The sequence below is a fragment of the Eumetopias jubatus genome, unplaced genomic scaffold, assembly GCF_037043125.1.
Source record: "Eumetopias jubatus isolate StellerSeaLion01/CBP00866 unplaced genomic scaffold, mEumJub1_p1.0 scaffold_16, whole genome shotgun sequence".
In the NCBI taxonomy this organism is placed as follows: Eukaryota; Metazoa; Chordata; class Mammalia; order Carnivora; family Otariidae; genus Eumetopias; species Eumetopias jubatus.
In genome coordinates this window covers 4,814,441-4,835,608 of record NW_028274822.1, presented here as the reverse complement: position 1 = coordinate 4,835,608, position 21,168 = coordinate 4,814,441, and the positions used below count along the sequence as shown (strand labels likewise).

Here is a 21,168-nt window from a genome sequence, read left to right as displayed (position 1 = left end):
TATAAACACATCTGTTTACCCAAATGATCTACAGATTTAATGCAATCACAATAATAAACCCAGCAGGCATTTTAATAACTTATAAAGAATCAATATAGAAAAATAAGTAAATAATAAAATTTGACTATCTGATTCTAAAATTCATATGGAATACCAAGGACCTATAAAATAGCCACACAATCTTAAGAAGAAAAAAAAGCTGACTTTAAGACTTATTATAGAGGTACAGCAATCAAAACAGTGGGGCATCACTGTAAGACACACAAATAGATGAACAGAACAGAATAGATGGGTCCAAATATAGATCAACACTTTTACAAGCAATTGACTTTTAACAAAGACATCAAAATAATTCAATGAGAAAGTCTTTTCACAAATGGTGCAAAAAAACTTATTATCCATATGGAAAAACAGAATGAACCTCAATCCTTACCTTATAATACTTAACACAAAAATTAATTAGCGATGGATCATGGATCTAAATGTAAAGGTTAAAACCATAATACAACTGGAGGAAAGAATATCTCTATAATCTGGAGTAGGAAACGTTTTTAAGCGCCCCCCCCAAAAATTATAAAATAAAAAAACTGATAAATTAGATTTCATCAAAATGAGAAACTTCTGATCATTAAAAGATACAATTAAAAGGCAAGAATACATAGTGAGGAAAGGACAGTCTCTTTGATGAATGGTGTTGGGAAAACTGGACAGCCACACGCAAAAATAAAAATAAAACTGGAAAACTATCTTACACCATATCCAAAAATTAACTCAAAATAGATTAAGACCTGAATGTAAGACCAGAAACCATAAAACTCCTAGGAAAAAACATAAGCTCCTTGATATAGGTCTTAGCAATACATTTCTGTATCTGCCTCCAAAAGCAAAGTCAACAAAAGCAAAAGTAAACAAATGGGACTACTTCAAACTAAAAAGCTTCCACACCACTAAGGAAACCATCAACAAAGTGAAAAGATAACCTACTGAATAGGAGAAGATATTTGCAAATAATATGGCCAATAGGAGCTGATATGCCAAAGAACTCATAAAACTCAATACCAAAGAAAATCTAATTAAAAAAGGGACAGAGAATCTAAAAATGTCTTTTCCCAAAGAAGACATCCAGATGGCTAACAGACACATGAAAAGATGTTTGACATCATCACTCATCATCAGAGAATGCAAATCAAAATCACCCCGAGAGATTTCCTCACACCTGTCAGAATGGCTATTATCAAAAAGAAAAAGAAAAAAGAAATAACAAGGACTGGTGAGAATGTGGAGAAAAGGGGACCCTCGTGCACTGTCGGTGGGAAGTAGCTGCACTAATTTACACTTTCTACCATGGAAAACAGTATAGATGTTTCTCAAAAATGTTTTTAAAAAACTACTGTATGATCCAGCAACTCCACTTTTGGGTATTCGTCCAAAGGAAATATAATCACTATGTCAAAAAAAAAAAAAAAAAAAACACCTTTTCATCGCCATGTTCACTCTAGCATTATTTACAATAGCCAAGGTATGAAACAACCTAAGTGCCCATCAATGGATGAACAGAAAAAAATATGTAATACACATATAAAAATCATATCCAAAAATATGTAACACACACACACACACACACACACACACACACACACACACACACACACACACTAAATAGAATATTATTCAGCCGCAAAAAAGAAGGAAATCCTTCATTTGCAACAACATGGGTGGACCTAAAGGACATTATGCTAAGTGAGCTAAGCCAGACACAGAAAGACAAAACCCTATGATTTCACTTATATATGGAATCTGAAAAACAAAACAAGTGAAAAAACAAAACTCATAAATACAGAGAACACAATGGTGGTTGCTAGAGGGGAGGAGTGGATGAAATGGGTGAAGCAGGTCAAGAGGTACAGACTACACTTACAAAATACATAAGTCACAGGGGTGTAATGTACAGCATGGGCACTACAGTCAAATATTTGTGGAGCATACTTGAAAGTTGCTGAAAGTTTCTGTATGGTGACAGAGGGTAACTAGACTTACTGCAGTGATCATTTCACGATGTATAAATATCCAATCAGTACATTGTACTATAGAGTAATGTAATGTTATAATATGTCAATTATACCTCAATAAAAAATGTTTTAAAGATACCATTTAGAAAATGAATAAGCCAGCCACAGACTGGGAAAAGATACTTGTAGAACATTTATCTGCCAAACGACTGGTATTTAGAATACATACATAAAGGACTCCTATAATTCAAGAAAAGACAAGTCATTATTTTTAAAAAGGTGAAAGGATTAGTAGATGCTTCAAAAAGAAGACAGGAAAATGGCCAAGAGGCACGTAGAAAGGCGCTCACCACTACTGGCCATTAGGGAGACAGAAATCAAGGCCATGATGATCATCTTACTCCCACACAATGGAACAACTAAAACTTAAAAGACTAATTACATTAAATGTCAGCTGGGATATGGAAACACTCTAAAGAAATATTTTGGCAATTTCTTACACATAGAATTTTCTTTTTTAATCTTTTTTTTTTTAAGACTTTATTTATTTATTTGACAGAGAGAGACACAGCGAGAGAGGGAACACAAGCAGGGAGAGTGGGAGAGGGAGAGGCAGGCTTCCTGCCGAGCAGAGAGCCCAATGCAGGGTTCCACCCTAGGACCCTCGGATCATGACCTGAGCTGAAGGCAGATGCTTAAGGACTGAGCCACCCAGGCGCCCCTCTTTTTTTTTTTAAAGATTTATTTATTTGAGAGAAAGAGAGAATGAGAGAGAGAGAGCATGAGCGGGGGAAGGGTCAGAGGGAGAAGCAGACTCCCCACCGAACAGGGAGCCCGATGTGGGACCTGATCCCAGGACTCCAGGATCATGACCTGAGCCGAAGGCAGTCGCTTAATCAACTGAGCCACGCAGGTGCCCTGAATTTTCTTATACATAAAAAAATGTCTGGCAATTTTTAATAAATAAACCTCCCCCAAAACCCAATGATTCCAGTACTAGGTATTTTGCCAAGAGAAACAAAAAACTTACGTCGACAAAAAAGACTTTCACAAGAATTCTGTGACAGCTTTATTCAAGATAGTCCCAAACACGAAACAACCCAAATTTCCTGTCCATCAACAGGAAAACAAATAAGCAAATTGTGGCATATTCATTCAATGGAGTATTACTCATCAATAAATAGGAATGACTATCAGTACCTGCAACAGTATAAATGAAACTCAAAGGCATTTTGCTGAAAGAAAGAATCCGGACACAAAAGAGTACATCCTGTAGGAAGGATCCCATTGATATAAAGTCCTAGAAAAAGCAAAACTAATCTATGGTGAAAAAAAGAATCAGAAAAAATGTACGTGGGAGTTCTTGTACTATTCTTGTAATTTTTCTAGGTTGGAAATTACATCAAAATAAAAAGTTACCAAAAAAGTAGCACTCAATAAAGGTGAGCTGTTAGCAGCTCTATCAACCTTCCTCTGAAGGCCCCCTTCTGCTTATGACAACTAGCGGTTCTTTTCCTATCAACAGATAACTCTAGGAATGCCGAAATCTGTGTCCTCAGATCTTCTTCCTCTTCCCTTAGGGAGTTTAGTCCCTCAAAACTTCAGTATTCCCCTCCATGGCTAACAGCACCTTTCAGCCTACACTAATCTCTTCCTTTTCTAACCCCTGCTGCACACACACCTGAACATTTAATTATACTGGATTGTTTCTGCATGTTCGATGTTTCCTGAAATAACCTACAGTCTTTGGGAATAAAGGTCATGTCTTCTATGGCGTGATTAATGGCACTACTTATCACATTTCTCATTTCTCAGCTATGATTAGAATTCATTTTTTGCCCCATAAATAGAACATAGAAAAAGCAGGAAGTAAAGAATGTTGGGAGGAGAGATTGACTGATTGTTTGGTTTGACTGAATGATTTTCCTAAGGCAAACAGGGAGAAAAGGGAAGGGGGTTAAAGCAGAATAGTACTGCTTGAGGTTCTTTTCTGAGGCCGGAAAAGCAACACACATCAAGGAGGAGCGAGCACTGAGTAAGGTGGAGCCCTGGAGCGCCATCTGAGAGACCAACGTAGTACCATGAGTTAATGGACTGGACATCAGGAAGCAACTCTCAGGTGGGTGTGTAAATCTTGGGTAAAGAGGAAGGAAGACCCTACAAACTCAAATATATTTAGTATTAACAATTTAAAGCTGCAGAGACTCTAACGTGACAAGGGAATAATTAATAACAAGACAGAAAAGTCATTAGACTCTAATGATCAAAAAGAATAGGCACCTGCTCTTAGGTGATGAAATCTTGAGTACCTCCCCCTTTCCTTGTTAGGTATCTAATATAAACCTCCTCAAGGCAAACACATAGCTTCTCTCTTTTTCTCAGCTATTTTCAGATACCTCTGTTGTTTCCCAAACCCCTGATACACATGAAATTTAAGTAGCTAAATCCAGACACAGATTATGGACTACGAAAAGAGAGGAGGACTCTGAACATGATGAGGTTCAGAAATTTCTCCCTTGGTTTCACTTGCTGTAAGGACTGTAAGAGTGAAATGAATCGGAGCTGTGTTAGAAGGAGACCGGAAAAGTAGAACTCTCAGATCTGTAGGACAATTTCCCTCCCGAATCCAGAACTGTTGAGTATGACAGCATCAGGAAAACCCCTTAAGTCTTTGAGCCACAGAGTCTCTACTTCTTTCATACTAGCGAGAACCCTAACAGGCTACATTTGCTGCTAGTATTATTCCTGGTCCTGGTGACAAAAACTCGATTTTCAACAGGATGAAGTGTGTACTTAGAATCTTTAAAAGTTCACTGTTCATTAATTCAATAATGTTTCAAAATAACTTTTTCTATTGATGTAAAAATTCAGACTGGTATTTTCACAAGACCCAGTTCTATCTTCCATGCCTGTGGACCAATTTTCTATCAATCCAGTCTATTTCACCATGCGTTATTTTTTCTAGGCTAATCTTTCCAGAGAAGTTTAAGGAGAAGGTATATGGATATTTGTTTTGGGCTCGCCAGTATCTGTTCTGCCTTTCTCGCTAAGCATGTTCTAGTATTCCTCTGAGACACACGCAGGTCAGTCCCCATATTTCAGATGGTAGCAGCCAGGCTCAGATACGGAGCATCCCATTCACCTGGCACATTACTGAGTCAGGGATGAGTCCCTAAGCCGACTAGAGCCAAGGAGATGCAATGAGACTCCTGGGGAGGGGGTGCTGGAAAGGAGAACCTCACACTAGGACATGAGATCTAGAGCTAGCCACAGCTGCCTTGAAAGTAGGAACTGTAACTCAGAATACAGTGAAGCAGGAAGAATCAGAATGAGAGAGACGAGGAGGGACAGACAGGCTGTCTAGACATATCCAGTCCCACTGACAGGCAATAAGCCCTTGCATCAAACTGTTTGAAATAAAACCTCCCCCTGGATTTTTCAACATGAATTATTTTTGCTAAGCCAGTTTTAGGTTAGGTTTTCTGTAGTTTTCAACCAAATTTTTTTTTATCTGTACAGAAGTGCTTTTTTTTTCCTTCTAAAATAATTTTTGAATCAGAAAACATGAATATAAGTGGAAAAAAAAGATGATGATGGGAAAACAGATTTGAGATGATGCTGAGACACAAATGGCTAAATGCAGGTCCCAGAGGAGGTAGGAGCATCTATATTTAGGAAAAGAAATTGGGATATACTTTTTGGAGAGAAGTGGGACATCTTTTTCTCTGAAACAGGAAAGAACACAAAGAGACTGTAATATAGTGACAACATGACAGCAGATGAGAGAGGAAGATCAGGAAGCACAGAGGTGACAACGTTTCTTAGCACGGCAGGTAGTGAGGCCAAGAACAAGGAACAGAGCAGGAAGACGACCGTGATCATATCTAAACAGCCCTTACACGACATATAAAGGGGACTTACGGCAAGCTGATTAAAAGACTTCTGAGTCGCAACAAGGGGTAAGTCAGAGTCTGACAGCACCAATGGACACCTATTTGTGATTTCCCCCAAGGAACTGGGGCACATTCAAGTTAAGAAGCAGCATCACGGTGAGCAGTATTTTAGTTATTGATGCAGGGAAGCCACAGGGCAACAAGAAAAGGGGCTCTGAGGTGACTGACAGCAAACCTGTAACCCAGGCTGTGTGCCCCGAAAATCATGGCAGAAAGGGAACGAAGAACCAGAAGAAGCAGAAGAAGAAACCCAAGAGGTCTGTAGAAGGTACAGGAATCATGGAGGGTAACATGCTTGTGATCTGAGAAGTGGCTCTAAGCTCAATGTCCTGATGGTCTAAGGTTCTAATAACAACTAAATTCACACCAGGAAAAAATTAGAAAACCCATTTCTTATGTTTCTTATTAGATGTAACTTCCTCAAACTGCTTGTTTTAAGAGATTCTATTTTTCACAATTGCCTTCATAAATATCCATGAGAAAAGCACAATGTATTATTTAAACAATATGCTTGAAAGTGGAAACAAAAACAAAATGAAGACCTCATATCCTTCCTTTTAAATTATTTTAAAAATTCAAATTGCCACAGAGAAAGAAAAAATCAAAATCTGAGGTCGAATGTCACACAGAAGTCAGAGTCCAGAACAGCAGCAGACGATGAGAAGGACCCACAAAGAGGCCTCTCCTCACACAGCCTGTGTTTCTGCAGGGCCAGCTTCAGACACAGCCTGCTCTGCTGCTGTCATTTTGAAATCCTTGCATTTCTAACAAGGAGCCCTGCAGTTTCATTTTGCACTGGGTCCCACAAATCACATGGCCTGTGTCTTACTTTTAGATAGGGTACTTCAACTCTTTTTTTTTTTTATTATTACCATATAATGTATTATTTGTTTCAGGGGTGGAGGTCTATGATTCATCAGTCTTACACAATTCACCATAGCACATACCCTCCCCAGTGTCCATCACCCAGCCACCCCATGCCACCCACCCCCCACCACTCCAGCAACCCTCAGTTTGTTTCCTGAGATTAAGAGTCCCTTATGGTTTGTCTCCCTCTCTAGTTTTGTCTTGTTTCATTTTTTCCTCTCTTCCCCTATGATCCTCTGTCTTGGTTCTCAAATTCCACATATCAGTGAGATCATATGATACTGTCTTTCTCTGACTGACGTATTTTGCTTAGCATAACACCCTCTAGTTCCATCCACGTCGTTGCAAATGGCAAGATTTCATTTTTTATGGCTGCATGATATCCCATTGTATATATAGCTCTGGCATAAAGGTTATGGAGATGTGGGTTCTCCTGTTCTGTGAACGGTAATCTGTAATGTTGATTTTTCATAATGGCTCACCAGATGGACAAAATAGGAAAAATGTACTAACAACCACTGATGAAGACACTGTAAAGAATTATCTGTTCTAATTTTCATAGGTAATCACCACCCCCAGATGGGAGTGTACTATTTCTAATGTCTTCCTGTTATGATAAATGCTTAGAGAGAATAATCCGACCCAGAAACATAGAAAGTAATTAGTATCAAAAGAGGGAACAAAACAAGTCATTTATTTTTGGAATCACAACAGTAAAAATGAAATAACATGCTACCTATGAAAAATATTTGAAACAAAGTATTAAAACCTTACAAGTAGAATTTCTTTAAAGAGAGGCTATCTGGGCTTATCAGGTTCTGCTGCTGAACAGCTGAAACCCCACTTTTCTGGAGGAACAAGAAGTTTCTGAAATCCAAACCTTCTTTTTCTCCCCTCAATATTTTCTATTGTGTCTTACAGAGTTAAGTACTGAACGCGTATTATTTAATCAGTATTTCAATGAAGAGCATATTGCAGAAACTCTGTAGGATATAGCCTGAATCTAACAGAACACAGGAACATAAGCTGAAAGAATTCACTCACAATAAAAATGAAGCACCAGTGAGTGGAGGGTCCACAGAGAGAACACTTCTTCAGAGGGCAGTGACAGAGACTTAAATAAAGAAGAGAGTCTGAAACTCTAAATATAAAGAGATCAATGCCTTCCAATTTAACATACACATTTAAAGCAAATCTGATCAAAATCCAAATGAGATCTTTTAAAAAATCTGGCCGAATGATTATTAAATACATCTAAAAGAATCACTGGGTTAAAATAATAGAGAAAACTTAGATAGAAATTCATCAGTAAGAAATTTTATATCGGGGGAGGGACACATAATTTCATAACAAAATACACAAGACGGTGAAGGGCTGGCTCAGTCGGATGAGCATGCGACTCTTCATCTCGGGGTTGTGAGTTCGAGCCCCATATTGAGTGTGAAGATGACTTAAATAAGTAAGCAAGGACACTGAGAGCTGGCCATGGCCACATGCCTGGGAGAGGTGGCAGCACGGTGGTTCCTGTGAAAATGCCCCCCCCCAACACACACAGCCCACCCAGCAGCCGCCACACCCACCCACCTCTACTGTAGTCAACAGCCTTTGTAAATAATCAAACTAATATTCAAAGACACATGCAGATGTAAAACAATCAGATGTCACTTTCACCTCTCAAATGATCCAATATTTTTCAAAATAACACGCATCACAATAGCACTACAATCATGAAAAACTGAGACCAAAAGGCCCATTAAGAGAATGGGTCAATGCATCATGATAAAACCAAACAAGTGGAGGCCATACAACTTTTCATGATCAAATTTGCTAAACGATTCAGTGACATGGGAAAATGCCCACAATGTAAGGGGAAAGGGCAGAGTATGGCACTGTTCACGAAATGCAGTCCACAGATAGAAATAGACCTGTGTGTTTGAAAATGGGCCAAAATATAAAGAATAGTTGTCCTAGGTAAATTTTATTTGCTTCCTTATAAACTTCTATATATTCAGAATTTTCAAACCCTATAACAAAAAGGCATTAGTTTTTAAATGCGTTTTTCTAACAACTCGAAAAGTCAAATGACAGAAGCAGCATATTTTAAAAATCCTTTCCCTTTGATTCTTCACTATCACTCCCTCCCAATCCTGATAAAAAGCCTACAACATGCTGTCCTGGGCAAAACCCTTTTCCTTCAGTTTCTGAAAATTGGTAATAATTAGCTTGATACAAAGATCAAACATACACATTCCTTCATAGTTTGCATTGCTAATCATGCTTTTCAAGCTCTATTTACACTTCAAAAACGCAGCTGCAGTATTTCCTGCCTGCTCCTTCCAGAGGCTGGACCACACTCCCGTGGAAGTGCTCACGGACAGTTGTGCAGAGCTGAGTCAACACAGCAGCCCTGGGACGGTCTACTCTCAGGGAGGCCTGCTGGCAAGGCTGGCCCGTGGCTGTCCAGGCACTTGGATTCCAGAAGGATTCCCACCTCATCTTTCCTAACCCATACGAGTGGCTCACTGCATCATCCTCCAAAAAGCCTGTATCAACCGCATGATTCATGCTGAACGTCCTTCCCTCTGGGAGTCTGGAATGTTGTAGTGCCAGGCAGAGGGTGCCTACAGGACCAGTCCCCAGTAAAAACCCCGGGTACTGAGTCTTTAAATGAGTTTCTCAGGCAGACAACCTTTCACACGTATTTTCACAACTCATTCCTGGAGAAAATAAGTGCTTCCCAGGTGACTCCCTGGCAGAGGGCTTTCCTCTGCACATCCCCCTACACACCTTCTCCCCTTTGCCAAGTTTGCTCTGTACCCTTTCACCTAATAAACCTTAGCCATGAATACTACTATATCCTAAGTCCTGTGAGTACTCCCGTGAATCACTGAATCTGGGTTGGTCCTGAGGACCCAATGCCATAGTCCACCCACATTTGCGAAAGAACAGAAGACAGAATGCAGACAGAGAAATACATGAGGCACTTCTATAAGCTTAACTCAGTTTCATTCACAAACCACTCTTTCATTATTTCCTTCACTGGTTTTCCTTCCTACCCCTGTGCCTCTCATAAATCCACTTCAGGTGACAAAATATTTCTTCTCCTAAACTGCCTCTTAGCTTGATTTTAGGGACAATACACAAAGAAGCAGGTAGCAAATATGAACAGGTACAGGGATCATAAATTTTTCTTTGAAGAGAGATAATATGGATCCTTTTAGGAAAACTCTGAATCCAGCCATGACTTGTCAAAGTGGCAGAACACATAAAAATACAAAGAGAAAACGTCCCAGGTTCCTTGGGGGAGGAATATGACAAAGTTCCAAAGGGAAGGAGTCAAGCCTTTAGGGAGAGAAGAAAGTACACAGCTCCTTTTATTCACTAGGAGGTAGTGCTGAGAGGTAGAAATTCCTACCCCCCAGTACAGTGTCTGACTGAGGGAAGAAGCTTGAGCAGTATCTTATAAAATGAGGCCCTAGGCTACTCCTGAGCACTCTGGAATAGAGCCCGTTCTGATACGAGTGGGCGAAGGTAGGTGAAGAATATAGCAGGGCTGGGCAGTCACCGGCCTGGAAACTCAGCCCACCAGACCAGTGTTGGGATCCTAAGCCAAGAGGCATTCGCTGTGGCTTCAAGCGGATGAGGATCGCCCTGCCGAACGCAGGGCCTTGCTGGTGGGCCGCAGAGGTACTGCTCATCCTGGGTATCTCCCACTGAGCCGGCTCAGGCCTGATCTCTTCTGTGTGTGAGGAATCTCACTCCAGGCACCAAGAACTAACCAGGGTCATCTGCTTTGTTTGCAGTAACATGTATGGTAAAGAGGAAAAAAAAAAAATCTAAAGGACCTTGCAGCAAAGTCCATGAGACTTTGAGTACAGAGACTAAGATGAGACTAAGAAAAGAGAACAAAGGGATAGCTTGTTCAGAGAAAATACTGTGATGGAAAGGTAGAGCATCTCAACTGGCCAGAACTCACTCTGATATTTCAATGGGCTTGTGCCATCTGAATATAAACATGGCATGAATCCTCTGATTATGTCTACTCCCTGCAGAGTCAATTCTCAAGAGTCTCCCAGCCAATCTTAGGCAAATGATTCTGTACAATGCACTCTGCACTACCACTCTAGAGAAATATATACACATCCTCTAAAAGATGAAGATATGCTCAGATACACAGGTATATCATGGTACAACTCATTGAAACAGCTAGTAATTGGTGTGCTGTGTGCCCCACATTTGTCAGAATAATCTGATAAAAGACTCTGGAGCCACAAAAGATGTGTAGAGGGGCTCTGCTCCACCTCAGTGACCCCACACATTCTTGGTCAGTGGGTTTAACATGAGGTAAGGCCAGTCCCCTCTAACTATCCATTTTCAAAATTTAATCAAGACCTGGATGGTGATCACACAGGTGTTTGCTTTATGATAATCTGTTTTATGCATTTCTTTGTGTCAGTGCACAATACAAAAAAGTTTAATTACAAAAAAAGAGAAATGCTAGGGAACAAGTTAATACACAGAACAGTGGTTAACACAATATACAGAACCAGCAAGGAGGGACACACAGGTGGCTTCAAAGACACTGGTAATGCTGGATTTCCTAAGCTGCGTGGTGGCTACATGGGTTTTATTATTTTTTCCGTGGACTATCCACTCATCATATGTAGGAAAGAATATAATATCTCACAATTAAAATTTTAAAACAAAAGTTTTATCAGCCATTCCATATGCACATGAGTAAGTCTAAATGGATTTTAGCCTCAACTCTGCAAGTCGCATCATAAATTCCCACTGGGGTTTTTTAATAAAACTGCAGTGAATTTGTGGACTAAAGTGGTATGTCCTCAGAATTCTTATTTAAAGATGGAATGCTGGAAATGACCCTACACAATCACCAAATTCAGGCTCCGTTTATAAGTTATGTCATATTTAAAGCTGTGCCCTTTCCATGACCCATGACTCCTGCTAACTGGTCTGGACCCCTCCCCATTACCCTGTCTGAACACTGCACTGGTCACTTGTTCTGCCCTTCCTGAGGACCCCCCAGGAATCCCTAGCCCCCCGCATGTGCCTCTCACCTGGCTCAGCAGGCTTCTCTGTACAACCTGAGGAGGGCAGGCCCCGTGTCTGACACGTCTCTGCCCTGTGCCCGGCAGACGTCCTACCTTGCCCCTTTACTTCCTCCAATCCCTAAAGATGGCCTCGTTAGAATCAGGCCAGGTTTCTCATGTCTCACTGATGACAAACAGTGGACAGAACCACGTCAACGCTAGGGACATGATGATAAAACATTTTATCCTTGATAGGGACAGAAAGTGTTCTTAAAATGCAGGGCTAAGTGTTGTCATCCCCAACCGCAATGACACAGCCAGAATTTACTAAATATACCACATGGTACCACAAGAGAGTTTCTCAAAAACTGTAGAGGACATTCCAGTTAGTACTTCTCTAAAATGTGCGAGGACGCAGATGGCAGCAGCGCCCTCTGCTGATTCCTGAGCGCAGAACCACATGCCGAGGAAAGGCGTCCCGCATGTGCAGGCTTCTCAAGGTGGAAATTTGTTTTCTAATTGTGAAAACAGATGAAAGGTGAGTTACCCCCATCTCAGCTTCCCATCCTCCTCCATCTTCCTCAGTCTCTGGATCTTGTATAATCATCTGGCCTCCCCAGCAGGCTACCAGCATTAACAGAGAAGTGGCTACGGGCTGCCCCCACAAGCCGGCAGAGAAGGACCCTTCCTGACCGCCCTTAGGACGCCAACACTTTGAAAAGACAGACCAAGTCACACACACAAGAACACGTATTCTAGAAGCATGTCACTGAAAGTACAAACATATGGAAGACAGCGCAGCCCAGTATTTAAGACCCACACTCTGGAGACTGGCCTGTGCAGGTGCAGATGGAGCTCTGCCATGTGTGAGCCGCGTGTCATTAGAGAACTGACCTACACTACCAGCTCCAGCCACTTCACCAATAACACAGGAGAGCAAATAGTACCCAACTCACAGGCTTGCTAAGAAGATTAAGTTGAATAATTAATATAAACATAAAACATTCAGCAAAAACCTATAATGAGCACCCACAAGTTTTCCCTGTACTATCATCTTCCTCATTAAGGGCACAGCTCAGGTATAAGGAGTGCATACAAAGCTTAATCGAGGTTATGCTGTATTTGTGTAGAACTAGGAAAGGGTGAGTCCTCTCCTCTGAAGTTCTACGTACTCCCCTAAGACAGATCTGACTTAAGAGAAGACCTAATCCCTGGAGGACACAGCTCAGGCTCCTTAGATCCTCTCAGATAAGAAAGACTGGAAGTGAGAGGGCACTTGAGGATGTCCTCCGAGAGAGAGAACAAATTCTCCACTAACACGACCCAGAGGGCACATGTGTTTGTACCGAGGATTGACTGCCGCACGTTAGTAGCCCCCTCAAGAGTATATAACAGAAAGAGGAAGGAGATTTTATTCTTTATTTCAAATAACAGAATAAAATTTAAAGGGTTGAAGTACTAAGAAGAAAGGCAGAATTTCCACAACTTCGTAAAACTGGGAGGGCCGTTCCCAGGGCAGGACCCTGAGCAGAGCCTGCAGAGCACATTCAAGCCCAGGAGGGCTCATTTTCTAGATCACCTTTCAGTTCCTTCCTGATTCAGACACTCCAAGATTCTGGGCACAGCAGGAAGGGCACTGAAGAAAAACAAGAAACCCTGAAAATTAAACAACGCAGCCAACTCAAAAAGCTAGAAAGAGATCAAAATAAACCTAAAGAAAACAGATGACTTTCTAGGAAATCATACAAATACTAAAAACTGATTCAATGTAAAGTAGAAAACCTGCTTATAACCAGATCAGAAACAGATTTTAAAAAATGAAATTATAAATAATCTGAGTGTAAATGGAAAAAACACTAAATACCAACAGAAACTTAAAAATAAGCATACATATGACATAAGAAGCTTCTATCAGAGGTTCCAAGATGTTTACCATTAGAAGATATACTGAGGAAATTTGTTACATTAATAGCATAAAGAAGACGGAATCACATGTTCATCAATAGTTGCCCTAAGATGTATTTGACAACATTTAACAATCATCTCCAATATTTTTTTTTTAAAAATCCAACTACTTTAGGAATAAAAAATTTCTTGACTAAACTACCTTGTATGAACACATAATACAAACCTAGAACAAACATCCCTAGTAATAAAATATTTTATTAACTTCTTATCCCTATTAAGTTAGGAATCCCCCCTCCCCCACATAGAAGGGAATTTGACAGTCTCTTTCAAAATAATATGTGCATTTGCCCTTTGGCCTAGCAATCCTATTCCTAAGAAAGTATTCCAAAGACAAACTGGCAAAATATAAAAGGATGTATGAAAAAGGCCATATATTTACTATACCACTACCTGCAACAGCAACAACTGGAAACCACAGAAAGAAACCATTAAAAAACTACCTACCTATAGCTGGTTTAAAAAGAGAGAATGAGAAAAATCTCTATGTCATTCTAAAGAGTCATCTTCAGAATATATTACCAACTGGAAAAAAGCAAGGAACTTTTAAAAAGGAGTATAATACGCCTTAATAAACTGGGAGAAATATAAATACACTGACATATAGCATCATATATTCAGAAAAGAGCATTTAAAGAATAAGCCAAAGGCCAATATACAGGGTCACCTTTGAAAAAAGGGAGAAAGGAGGGATGAAGGACAAGGGTAGAAGTAAACCTCCCTGAAATCCCCTGTTTTATAGTTTCAACTATAAACCACATAAATGTGGAATGTAAATTTTTTAATGTAAAAATAGAAGGAAAGCAATCCTGAAAAATTAAAAAATCAACTGAAACAAATCACTCTGATTGTATGTCAAAGTGGTAGCATAACCACACGGAGAATTACTTTAGGTGATTTAACTCTCTGGCATGAGGTATCTTAAGCCCATAAAGAGTCACAGGAAAATCTTAACTAAAAGAACATTATTCAATGGGTTCATTATTAGTAACAATATCAATATTGCTATTCTAAAATTATTCTATATTTTGATATTGTTTGGGACAAAGACTTTCAGCATGAGAAAGAGATACCAAGTACATAGTCAAAGAAGTTAATTAAAAACCTTAAAATCTTTCATTTAGACGAATGCATGATTTATTTCTTCCCATTATAAAATGTACAAACTTTCTTAGCACTGCCTACGGAAAACGCTAAAAGGAATGAAAACCAAAGAGCAACATGCATCTCCAGGATCCAGATTATAGTTTCTAAATACCATAGTGTAGTGGAACTAAAAGGAACCAGACCTCCTAGGGAAAAGATAATTCCAGATCTGTGCAAGAAACAGACAAGATGAGCCCGAGGTATCTGGTTGTGTTAGAGTGCAAGCAAGCTACCAAAGATGACTAGAGTCATGTCAAAAGACCCCAGAAGATGACAATTTGAGCATCACAATAACTATAAAAGGAATAATGACTGAAAATAGACTAAAACACATAAACTACATTTTTTATCTATGAGTTCATAATAATACTTCCCCCCTGCCAAAAAAAAAAAAAACTCTAAGTCATCTTTGAAGATTGTTAGAGCATTAATCACTATTCTGTAAATAAAGAGAAAGATTCAAGCATGTACCCTGCCCTTCCCAAACTAATCATATTTCAGTTAACTAAATAGTTGATGAGAGAAAACTCTTCTTTACGGAAGGATCCTAGATAATGGGCATAGAGGGAATGATTGAACTAGGGAAACATCATTTTTGCAATCTCTAATAAAATAATGGATATAAGTGCCCATCATTTGGTGAACATTCACAGAGAAATTTGTAGTAGAAGGAGCAAGCCAAAAAACTCCTTAACCCACTGATCAATCTTAACATAATTAATATTCAGACAAATGTCTTAAAAGATACAACATACCAAATCTCACTCAAGAAGAAACATAACTTAAGTAGCCCTCTCTCTATAAAAGAAATTGAAGTTAAAAACCTTCCCACAAAGAAAGCTCCAGGCCTTGATGGCTCCCAGGTGAATTCCACCAACCATTTAAGGGGAACTACTACCAATTCCATGTAAAAGCCTCCAAAAAATTCCAGAGGTAGGAAGGAATACATTCCAACTTAATCTATGGCCTGAGACCAACGCCACATAAAACATTACAACTGGAAGATACAATGAAAGAGAAGTAACAAAGATGAAATACTAAAGATCTTAACAAGAAATAGGCAAAACTAGTATGAAGAAAATTCTGAAACACCCTAAAAGACATGTCAGTATCTTTGAACAAAATGAAAAACAAACCACATTCTTGGGTAGGACAATTCAACAACAAAGACGTCAATTCACCTCAGGTCAATATATATATTTGACATAATTCTAATAAGAATGCCAACAAGCATAGAAAAACCTAGAAATCCTGAGTCAAAAAACAAAGACTCAAAGACTAATGTGGGTGTATCAAAAGGGCACAGAAGCCAGCTCGAAGTAGATCCCAATGATCAAACTAAGGACAATTTTAGCTTCAAAAAGAATAATGTCTGTAATTGTCTATAAATTATTGAATAAATAAAAAACCAAGAGTCCACAATGACACTAAACAACAAAAGACAAAAGAGAGAGAGTGCACTCAAAATAATTTCCACCACAGGAGATGATGATAACATCAATTCCTTAATCTGAGCATTGGTGATCAAAAGAAAAAGGTCATTTACCCTGCCACAACAGGAGTTCACCAGTTGATGTGGGTAATTTCTTTAGAAAATCTCAACTAATAAATGTAGAAATATTAGAAAATCACCAAAAATTAGAAAATTACCATTTTCTAAAAGCTAAAAGAAATTGATTCAGGCAAGGATTAGTAACGGATGTCAAATCCATCAAATGAAAGAATTCTGGGGAAGTGGATGTTCAAAAATGAAGTATAAAATTTCCCCTATAAAACATCACCAAAAATGTTTAACTTGAGGGGCGCCTGGGTGGCTCAGTCGTTAAGCGTCTGCCTTCGGCTCAGGTCATGATCCCAGGGTCCTGGGATGGAGCCCCCCACCCGGCTCCCTGCTCAGCGGCGAGTCTGCTTCTCCTCTCCCTCCGCCGCTCCCCCTGCTGTGCTCTCTCCCTCTCTCTCTCTAGTAAAACAAATAAAATCTTTAAGGAAAAACAAAAGGATGAAAAAATGGAGACAAAGCAGAACAGGGGGCATTCTACATTCCTTCTTCCCTTTCACTCACCGAGGCTTCCTCCCTCTCAGCCTACCCTAGTCTCTGTCTCAGCTTTGGTGAGCATGATAAACATGGATGCAGTATATACAGAAGGGTGGTTTCTCTTTATTCTTATCCTGGACAGATGCTACACTGGCCCTGTGGGCAAGTTTACTGAATTCCTTTGAGAAAGAAGGGAAGAAGTTTGAGGGGGAGGAGGCACAGCAGGGCAAAACAGTAAGGAGGTTATCTATAGAAAAGATGAGTAGAGAATATTCCAGAAGGTAGAAAGATGGTAATGAAGGAGATGGAGTCCAAGGCTAATGAGACTAGATCCGGCCATGGGATTCCACAAGTCCTAGGATGAGGTATGGGTATGGGAAGACGGAGTGCCAACAGATGATCAGTGAAGAGACAATTCTTAACTCAGATATAAAAATTGGTCCCCATATTGTCTCCAACCTTTTAATTTCATACTGAAACAAAAACTGAATTAGTTTCACCTTTCTTGGTAAAGAGACTGCGAAATGTACCACACATGTAGAAAATTCCAGCGCTGTGCATATCAACATGGAGCTGGTAGCCATGCAGTCCGCACTCTGGGTTGTCATCCAAAACGGGGGTATGAGGAGGTAGCTCGTAGGGGCTAAAAAGCAAAACAAAACATACACACAAGTTTGTCAACACCAGAGATAAAAATGTTTAAACTGAAAATACTCTTTAAAAAAATTAATATCCATCCAAACACCAGCTCCTATCAATCCTCTACACAGTTCCCGATAATCTTCCACACCAGGAACTCAAAAGAAATGCTTTGTATTCCTTTCACCATCTTCTTAAAAACAGGCAAAGGAATGAGTTCCCTAAGTAAGGATCCACAAGATGACCACAGATGAATACGTTTCCGGGATCTGCCTGGGACAGTAGCTCTACAGAGACAACTCTGCTCCTCAGAAGTCTCAATAACCAGAGGATAGAGATGCGCAGCAGGAAAATGCACCAAACAAAAGACCTACAGATCAGGAACCCAGGCAGAAGACCCAAAGCTATGAGGAACCAAGTTTTATTCGGTAAGAAAAACCTTACTTTGTAAGGTAACAAACTCAAAAGCATTCAGGAGCTTTTCAGATAACTGTTAAAAAATGAGTATTGAGAGCAGTCGAGAAATGAAAAGCATACTCCCCACCTGAAGACCTTCAAATTCATGGAAAGACACACACTGTGTTAACCAAGCAAAACACATCTGCAGACCCAACTCAGCCATGGGTCTGTGTGCCTTGCAAGATATGAAAACTCACATTAGTGCAGAGAACGGGAAGCATCTTGATGCACTGGCATCTTGCAGTAATGACACTATCCTGCCCCCATAAATAATATTCTTCTAGGGACATAATCCTTAACCCAGAACAAATAAAGCAAATATGTAATCATGAATAATCCAATTATTTTAGCAACAGCTAAGTAATTATGCCTCTTGGCTTGTGTCTACTGATTAAAAACAGAATATCCTTGCAGCTATTCTCAGGGTATTAAGATGGTACCAACTTCTAATCCTTTACATTGACTCTACAAAAATTTAATACACCCACATATAAATACCTACACACTGGCTGAGCCTAACGTGCTCTTCTCCACAAGGTGATGGAAATGAAGATTTGCCATAACAAAAGCCAGTTCTTCCTCCCTCTGAAAAATTAATTAGAAAGAATACATTTTCAACTGAAATATTTTAATGTTTCACAAGGTCGTTGTGAAGATTGCAGCATATTCATCTTACAAACAAATGCAGTTTCTTACAACTGTAAGATTACCACAATACTAATGCATTATTACTGCTAATACATTATTACTATCCCATAAGAATTACATGTCATATTGACAGCAGGACCACAATTCACCCAAATACGCAGAGCATGAAGTACCAAAAGAATTAACATCCTAGCACTTGTGAGATATCAAAATACTCTATCATACACAATTGTGAAAATATACATTGTTAGTTCCAGGTTCTTTCAAACTCTTTCCCAAAATAAGGACAATAGTGGTAAGACCTTCACATATACAAGATTAATTCCACAAATACTTAACATTAGTGGCATAGGTTCCTCTCGAGTACCTGCTTGACTTGGCAAAGCCAGTGGGAATGAACAGATTCACCCACCAGGTTGAGTAGTAGCAAATGTGACTGTAGAGGAACAGACATCCATCTCTCCCCAAATTCACAGCTGACATTGACTGGTGGAGGTAATCCAGAATGTTCGATCTGAGGCACCGCTCTCCAGTAGCCAGCCAGAGGACAACTGGACCGACCAGGGTCCTCATAACTACATGAGCCAACACCAACTAATGAATCAAGTCAAGGAAATGCCCAGCAAGCCAACTGCTGCCTGGGCCACAAGTCACCCTCACGCAGAGAGCGAGGGAGGGATAGAAACACTGACTGCCTCAGCAGGTTGAGAAAGACAAAGTATGACGAGAGGATGATGCTGTAGATCTTGGTTCTGTCTAGCATCGTTTAGACTTGTGGACTGTTATTCTCAGCAACACATTTGTGAACTGCTATCTTAAAACCACCACAGACCAAGGCCACAGATCTCCACACACGTGTGGTGTACAGAGAAACATCACACTGTTACGCTCTTCACTGAAGTGACTGCCCAGAAAGTAACCCCAGAGGAGGGAGCCAGCCAACAGCCTCACCCCGTGAAAAAAGAAACCTCATCTAGTGGGAAAGGAGAACTCTTTAGACACTGTCCCCTGGAGGGCAGATTACACTCAGGGCCACACGTCTGGGATCAGAAATATGTGTGGAGCCTGGGTAAACACACGGTAAGAGACACTCTGGCAGACACGGGCTGTGAGAGGAGGAAGGAGCATGGACTGCTGGGAAGGAGAAAGGGGGAGACTCCCATGACACAGACGGGAGAGTGCAAACAAAACCATGCAGGCAAGAACAGGTTACCTGTCATTTTTGACAGCAGAACAGGCGAGTGGCCTCCACAGAACAGGGGGTCATTTAGCTAGAAAAATGAAGTCGTTAGAACATAAAACAGAATGTCGTTAGTGGAAAGTTGGAGGGACCTCACATTCGGTGTCATACATCATGGCGAGTCAATGTGGAGCTGGGAGGAAGATGGCACAGAGCAGGCAGGGACTCGAACCTTACCTTCCACAGCCCCACCAGGAGGCCTGGGTGTAGACAGAAGATCCGAATGAGTCTGTCCCAGCCAATCATGGTGGATTCAGTTAAATTACTCAGGTTGTACTTTGCAATTAAAGAATGCCACCGAGGTCTTTGAACATCCATGCCAAAGGAAGGAAAGAGAAATGAGCTTTCACATCTGGAGTGTTATCAATCCTGTCTAGTGTATCTAAAAATACTTTTAAAGAGCATGCTAATAATGTGCACCTTGCTAATAAATGGTGCATGGAGGGTCAGGGGACATAAAAACTCCTATAAATAAAAGGAAAATGGACACACCCAAATTTCTCACCCAACTATGTTTTCCTTCCCTTCCTCCTTGCTCTTACTCTCAACTCAACAGCCCATTCAGAAGTAAGTGGAAGAATCATGAGGGTGAGAAAGAACCATCTTTTCTCCTCTTTCCCTCAGAGCCCAGCACAATGTCACCATCAAAAGTAGATTCTCATATGTATTCCTAATCAAGAGAAATAATGCATAAGCAAAGATGAAATATTTTAAATGACAAAAAAGCAGGGGGTCTCAGTAGGCTGTCTGGAAGCAGATATATATAGATATATATACCTTTTAAAGTGATTATCAAGGATAACTCAGAGTGAAAATTTTAGTATTAGAAAATGAATTTAAACCCAAATCCTGAGTATCGTCATGAAGATCCACTGTGAACTCTGTATTAGAATTAGTGTCTAAGGGTAACAACTCAGGTGTAAGGAAACTCTGCTATTCATCATAAGAGGTAAAAACAACAGAATGAAACATTCTATAAGCACTATAATGGTAAACATAGATGTCTGTCATTTCCAGGGATATAGAGATAGTTTAGGAAATTATAAGGGAGATGAGATCTCAGTGGTCAATGAACATAGCTCAGCATTAGAGGCAAGTCCCTAAGGAGCTGGGGCCACATGGCATTCAAGCATTCTCCTCCAGCTCCTAAGACACC

General features: G+C 40.0%; 1 protein-coding gene across 2 annotated transcripts in view; it reads right to left on the bottom strand.

The window, feature by feature from the left end:
• The window catches only part of FBXO15 (F-box protein 15), a 46,654-nt gene that overhangs the window by 8,563 nt on the left and 16,923 nt on the right, over positions 1-21,168 (bottom strand). For both annotated transcript variants that reach the window (XM_028103004.2, XM_088019496.1), the window contains exons 6-8: positions 20,190-20,316; positions 18,627-18,709; positions 17,527-17,669 (exon numbers count right to left, since the gene is read on the bottom strand). In XM_028103004.2, the coding sequence (XP_027958805.1) occupies positions 17,527-17,669; positions 18,627-18,709; positions 20,190-20,316 (353 nt within the window). The remainder of the gene's footprint in view (positions 1-17,526; positions 17,670-18,626; positions 18,710-20,189; positions 20,317-21,168) is intronic.